The 6,251-nt window shown below is 61.0% G+C and overlaps 1 protein-coding gene across 1 annotated transcript; it reads left to right on the top strand.

Annotated features, from left to right (window-relative positions):
- Window positions 1–699: 699 nt before the first annotated feature.
- TEX261 (testis expressed 261) lies at window positions 700–6,021 on the top strand (the record flags this gene model as incomplete). The annotated part of the gene is made up of 5 exons (XM_009633792.2): window positions 700–841; window positions 1,324–1,477; window positions 3,458–3,525; window positions 4,659–4,761; window positions 5,208–6,021. Coding segments are annotated over 5 exons (583 nt in total), but the record flags the coding sequence as incomplete, so codon positions are not given.
- Window positions 6,022–6,251: the final 230 nt, after the last annotated feature.

Here is a 6,251-nt window from a genome sequence, read left to right as displayed (position 1 = left end):
GGGGTTTCCATGGGTGCCCTGAGGCCCCTGAGATTAGGGGGGTCCCGTGGGTGCCCCTGAGGCCTCTGAGTGCCCCCGGGGTCCTGTTGGTGCCCCAGAGATTCGGAGGGTGGGGTGGGTGGGTGTCCCATGGGAGCCCCTGAGGCCTCTGAGTTGCCCCTGAGTTCCTGTGGGTGCCCCTGAGATTGGGGCGGTTCCCACGGGTGCCCTTGAGGTCCTGTGGGTGCCCCTGAGGTTGGGGGGCAGGGTCCCAGGGTGCCCCTGAGGCCTCTGAGTGCCCCTGAGGTCCTGTGGGTGCCCCAGAGATTGGGGGAGTGGGGTGGGAGGGTGTTGCATGGGAGCCCATGAGGCCTCTGAGTTGCCCCTGAGTTCCTGTGGGTGCCCCTGAGATTGGGGCGGTTCCCATGGGTGCCCCTGAGGCCTCTGAGTGCCTCTGAGGTCCTGTGGGTGCCCCTGAGATTGGGGGCAGGGTCCCATGGGTGCCCCTGAGGCCTCTGAGTGCCCCTGAGGTCCTGTGGGTGCCCCTGAGATTGGGGACGAGGAGTCCCATGGGTGCACCTAAATGCTCCTGTGGAAGCTTCAGAGTCTGGGGGTCCCCAGGTGCTCTTCAAGGTCCCCTGGGTGCCCCAGAGAGTTGGGGGGAGGGGGGGGGCATCCCTGCCCTTCAGTCTGGGTGAGCACAGACCCCCCAGGGTGAAGGCACGGGTGTTCGCCCCGGTCCCTCCCGGCCCGCGAGGCTGAGCCGGGTGTTTCTGCCGCAGCTGCTGGGCTGTACTACCTGGCGGAGCTGATCGAGGAGTACACGGTCGTCACCAGGAGGATAATCAAATACATGATCTGGGTAAGTCGTGCGCTTGCAGGAGCAGGCGGCTCCTTGCCGAAATCACCCCTGGGGCAGCAGTGGGGCCGGCAGAGCACCTGCAGCCTGGGACATTGGCTCTGGACGGAGGGGACAAGGGCTTGGGAAGCTCCTGCTTCCCGGGGCAGCTCCGGCTTCCGAGGAGGGAGGTTGGCAGGGGTGGCTTTGATTGGCAATCCCACCTAACCGGGGCGGTGATGATCCTGCCTAACCCCTCCTGGGCAACTCCTCTCCCCCCTGGCTGGGGAAACTGAGGCCCAGCCGTGGCGTGTCCTGCCAGGAGCTGTGGCAGCAAAGTGGGATTCCCGTTTGGACCTTTCCCAAGGGGCCAAGCGGGAGTTGTCCAGGGAGGTGTGGTGCCCTCGGAGCGCGTTAAAAATCACCTTGACCGTGGGAGGATCCCTGCCTGTGCAGCTGCCCGCACCCCCGTGTCTGCCCCAGGCGAACCCCGTTCTCTCTTCCAGTTCTCCTCGGCCGTGCTGGTCGGCCTCTACCTCTTCGAACACTTTCCCGGTTTCATGGTGGGCGTGGGGCTCTTCACCAACCTGGTCTACTTCGGTTTGCTGCAGACCTTCCCCTTCATCGTCCTGACCTCCTCCAATTTCATACTGTCCTGCGGTGAGTGGGGCCGTCGCCTTCCCTGGGGAGCGGGCGCCGGGGCGGAGGAAGCCTCCTCACCCCCATCACCGGGTGGGCTCTGGGGGGCAGCAAAGGTTTGGGTTTGCTGTTGCTCCGGAAGGACCTTGAGCTTTTGCGCGGTACTTTTTAATCACGCTTTGTGACCCGGCTGCCATAATTGGGGGCTGGGCCTGGGGTGGTGTGGGAAGCGGTGTCGGTTGTGCGCTCGGGTGCCGAGCTGGGGACGCTGGGCTTCCCCCGGCCCGCTCTGCTTCACGCTCCGGCTGCCCCGCTCCAGACGCAGGCGGGAGCGCCGGGGGAATGAGATCCCGGGTGCCCCAAAGCTCGGCGTCCTCCCTGCAGAGCCGTTCTGGGCGTTCACCGGCTCTTGATAAGGAGACGGAAGGTTTTGAAGCAAAGGAAAAACCCAGCGTGTGTGTAACGACAGCCTGACGTCACGCTGGGCTGTGCGCGACGGCGCGCGCGTGTCATCGTAAGGAGCTGATCTTTCAGGGAAAGAATAGCTTTGAGACAAATGCTGGCAATTGGTGTGGGAGTTCATCGGGGTTACTGGGGAAGCCCCCTTAGCAAAGCGCGTTGCCGAGCTTAAGAGCAGGGATTTTTTGTTTTTCACGTTTGCACCTTTCCTGCGGTATTTGCCGAGCCCCCGGCTGGGCTGCGGCTGCCTGGGCAAGCCCTGGTGCGAGATGGGCACGAGGGTCTCTGCTCTCACCCGAGCAGCGGGCGCGGGGGCGTGGTGTGGGCTGGGGCAGGGGCTTAAATTAGCAGCGCCGATATTTTGGCCCAAGCGGGCCGGGCTGATGACCAGCCAGAGCCGTGTCGTGGGCTGAGCCGGCTGGGGCAGGGGCTTAAATTAGCAGCGCCGATATTTTGGCCCAAGCGGGCCGGGCTGATGACCAGCCAGAGCCGTGTCGTGGGCTGAGCCTGGGAGTGGCTCCCCCCCCGGGCCTGGGGTGGTGGGCCAGTGGCTCTGCTGATTAAACCGGGGTTTTGGCTGCTCTGGGTGGGTCAGGTGGTTTCCTCCCACCGTGGTTCGCCACGTCTCCTGCACGTTTTAGTGTCCTGTGCGCGGGTCTGACTTGAAATCTCCACTCTGACTGATTTGTCGTGGCGCCTGAAGTAGCGAACGGGCAAAATCTCTTCCAGCGGGACTTTCTGGAGCCCTTGTGCACATTTCGGGGTGCTGCCTGCGTGTGCCTAAAATACCTTTGCCCCCCCAAAGCCTTCACGTAGGCAGGATTTTATCCGCTGCTCGAAAATGAGCGCGGCTCTCCCGTGGTGCGTAGATCAGGAGCTGCAGTTTTTGTCAGACCTGGACTCCCCTCAGGATCGTCGGTGCCGTCCTGAGGCTGGAGAGGAGGACGAGGCAGCGCGGGGCGCAGCCTTCTGGGTCTCTTGCGGGGGCTTTACTGACCCGGTGCTGCCGGGCTGGGGCTGCTCTCTTGACATCTCAGATAAAAGGCGAAAGAAGCTCCGATTGCTGCCTTTTAAGAGCTAAGTGGTGTTCTCTGCTGCCGAGGACAGCGCGAACCCTGCTGTCCTGGCCGCATTTCAGCTTGACTTGGTTCACAGACGGCAGAAGAGCTTCTCTCCGCAGCAGCTCCCGGGGACGTGGGGGTTTTTTTTTTTCGCTTCTTCTCCCAGCGCTGCGCAGCATTAGCAAGTGTCAGGCTGGGCTCTCCGGGGTGCCCTCGGGGACACGGGGATTAAAGCGCCAGCGGGACGAGGGACTCGAGTGACAGGATGGAGCAGGGACGGGGGGGGACTCTGGCTGCTCACACCATTTCTCACTAGACGCGTGAAAATATTTTAGCAACGGCAGGATTCCCGGTGCAGAGGGGCTGCGGGGAAGGGGCGGCGTGGCCGTGGAGGTGGATGGCCTCTTCCGGGGGCCTGGAATACGCCACCAGTTTTCCTTCCAGGCTGGCGACTTGACTTTGCTGTGCTTTCCTTTGGCAGTGCTGGTTATATTCAATCACTACCTGGCATTCCAGTACTTCGCCGAGGAGTATTACCTGTTCTCTGAGGTGAGGGACCGTCGGGAAGGAGTCGATCCGTGTTCTTGCAGCCGGCGTGGAGCTGCTGGCGGGAGGGGGGGAAGGGGGAAATGCCATCTTTTCGGTCAGCGGTAAGGCACGCTGAAGATATTTTTCGCAGCCCTTCCCTGGGGGGCTCCTGTGCTTGTTCCCTCACAAGTACCAGGGAAGCTGCGGTTTCTTTTCCCGAGTGTGGACCTGGGGCTTTCTCAGCCAGCTGAAGGGCAGAAATACTGAATCTGAAGCACAGATTTTTTTTTTTTTTTCTTTTTTCTGAAATGCTAAAAACTGGAAAAACCAGAAAACAACACTATATTTTATTTATTTATTTATTTTTATTACAAGCTAACCACGAATCACTTCCCCTGTGGCATAATTGCTCCTCGTTGTGCCTCTGGCGTGGTGATTCCCCTGTCTCGCCACCCTCACGCTTGCCGAGATGAAGGTCCGAATTCACTGAGGGGCTTGTTTGGGCCCAACAGCAGCTGCCACTTAGCGCAAATTTTAAAACCAAACAAACGAAACCTCCACCAAAATGAAAAAACCAACCCCTTTTTTATGCCGTTTAACACTTCTCCAGCATTTGAGCACACTAGGAGGCTGGCGTGGCAGCTCGGCACCTCTCGGCTCTCCCCAAACCGCAGCGGCTGCTCCCCCAAGCCCCGACAGCGTCCCAGCCCGGGGCAGGAGCCAGCCCAGGTCTCGCCTCTTCCTTTTAGTCCCCGGAAGGTGTGAAGAGGATTTAATTAGTCCTAACAGCACAGCCAATTTCCTGCTTGTGTAACTGTGCCCTTTACGATTCTGGGCTTTGGGAGCAGGAAAGGTTTTCAGGCGCCTAGGACGGGAGCGAGGGCTTTTCCTGCGCACCCCAACCTTCTGTGGAAGCTGCTGGGTGAGTTTTATCCCCATGCCAGCATCGCAGAGCGACGCCATCTCGGCACCAGAGAGACTCAGGAGGGGTTGAGTTGCGGTTCTCCCCCGTCGGCACCCTTTCTCTCGAGGGGTTCGGGTAGGAACGGGGGGTGCAGCACTCACGGCTGTCAGCCCGGGCAGAATTCGGCATGCGAAGGGCCGCTGGGTGCACGGCGGCTCTGCTCTCACTGCCTCTCCTGCTCTGCCCCCAGGTTCTCGCCTACTTCACGTTCTGCCTGTGGTTAATTCCTTTTGCTTTTTTCGTCTCCTTGTCGGCTGGGGAGAACGTCCTGCCTTCCACGGTGCAGCCTGGAGGTGAGCGCTCCCGGGGCCCGGGCAGACGCCCGCTGGTTTTTGACAGGGGCTGTGCTCAACACACCCCCTTCCCGATGCCCGGAGGAGGGAAGGGGGGGAGCTGGTGGGGTAAACCCTTCCGAAAGGCGAGGCAGGGAAGGGCAGGCTTCTGCAGGGTGAGGGTGAGCGGAGTGAGGGCTGTCCCAGCTTTACCTCCTCCATCTCTCCAGTCCCAGGGCCCTGTCACTTTTCCTGGACTCTCCCTACAGCTCGAGAGAGGGAGCTCAGGATGGGGGCTCCCTGGCAGTGGCTCCCTGGCACACCCAGGCAGCCCAGATGCCAGCAAACCAGAAACTCCCGCGCTTTAAAGGCAGCTCACGCGAGGCCCTGAAATCAGGCGGCACCTCCCAGGGCTCCCGCGGCCGGCGGCGGGTTTGTATGTGATTGTTCTTCCCTTCCCTCCGCAGACGACGTCGTCTCCAACTACTTCACCAAGGGGAAGAGGGGCAAGCGCTCCGGTATCCTCCTCATCTTCTCTTTCATCAAGGAGGCCATCCTGCCCAGCCGGCAGAAGATTTACTGAGCCCCCGCTACGGCCGGCGTCGGCTGCGGTGGAAGGAGCAGGGCAGACCCAAACTGTGCAGAGGGCTGCGAGGCGGCACCGTCCCCAGGCCTCGCTCGGACCCTCCTCCATGTCTCTGGAAGGGATTTTGCAAGAAAACTGTAAACTGGGCGACGGCCAGAGGTGCCAGCGGCGCTGGACGGACGCGCAGGGAGGGCTCGCGCCTTTTTATACGGCTCTGCTGATCCCCCGGGGCTGTGTGCAAGAAGGATGCTGGGCTCCAGCCGAGCGCGAGGAGGGCCTGGCCCCCCCGGCGCTGCCCACCCTGCTCGGGGACCTGGGAAGCGTCGTCATCTGCTGGGGTTTAAAGCCAGGAGTTTGTGCGTGGTGTAGTTTGGCTGTGGGGGAACCGTTCCCTCGGTGCGGCCGCAGAACATGCTTGACATTTAACTGAGGTCTACACAGAGCCATTAATTAAACAAACAAAAAAAAAAAAAAATAGAGAATAAAGTCACCAAACTGTCAAACCCCCCCGTGTTCTGGCTGGGAGCCTGCCAGCGCTGGAGGATGCTGGAGTCCCCCCGTGCAGCGCCAGGGCGGGCGCCTCTCCCTGCGCGCCGCAGCTGCGGGGAGCTGACCTGGAAGGACTCGACGGCGCTTGGGGTTTTTTTGGTTTGTTGTTTTGATTTTTAACGTTGGAAAGGCTCGGTTCTCTCTGGTTTTACTGGAAGCCTCCCCGAGCGGCCGGGATGCTGCGGCAGTGCTGGCCGCCTGGCTCGGGCCCCGGGAGGCTGATCCTCCGCTCCGCGTGCGTGGGCTTGGCGTTCCCGGTGCTGCTAAACCCCGTTCCTAAAGGGGAAAAAAAAATATCGCACTGAGAAGGAGGTGAACCCTTCGTTCTTGTTCTTTGTAGTCATAAAAACCACCTTTTCCTCCCCTTTTTTGTGTT

Source organism: Egretta garzetta, unplaced genomic scaffold, assembly GCF_000687185.1.
Source record: "Egretta garzetta isolate BGI_Z169 unplaced genomic scaffold, ASM68718v1 scaffold1702, whole genome shotgun sequence".
NCBI classification, from domain to species: Eukaryota; Metazoa; Chordata; class Aves; order Pelecaniformes; family Ardeidae; genus Egretta; species Egretta garzetta.
This window is presented reverse-complemented; position numbering and strand designations above follow the sequence as displayed.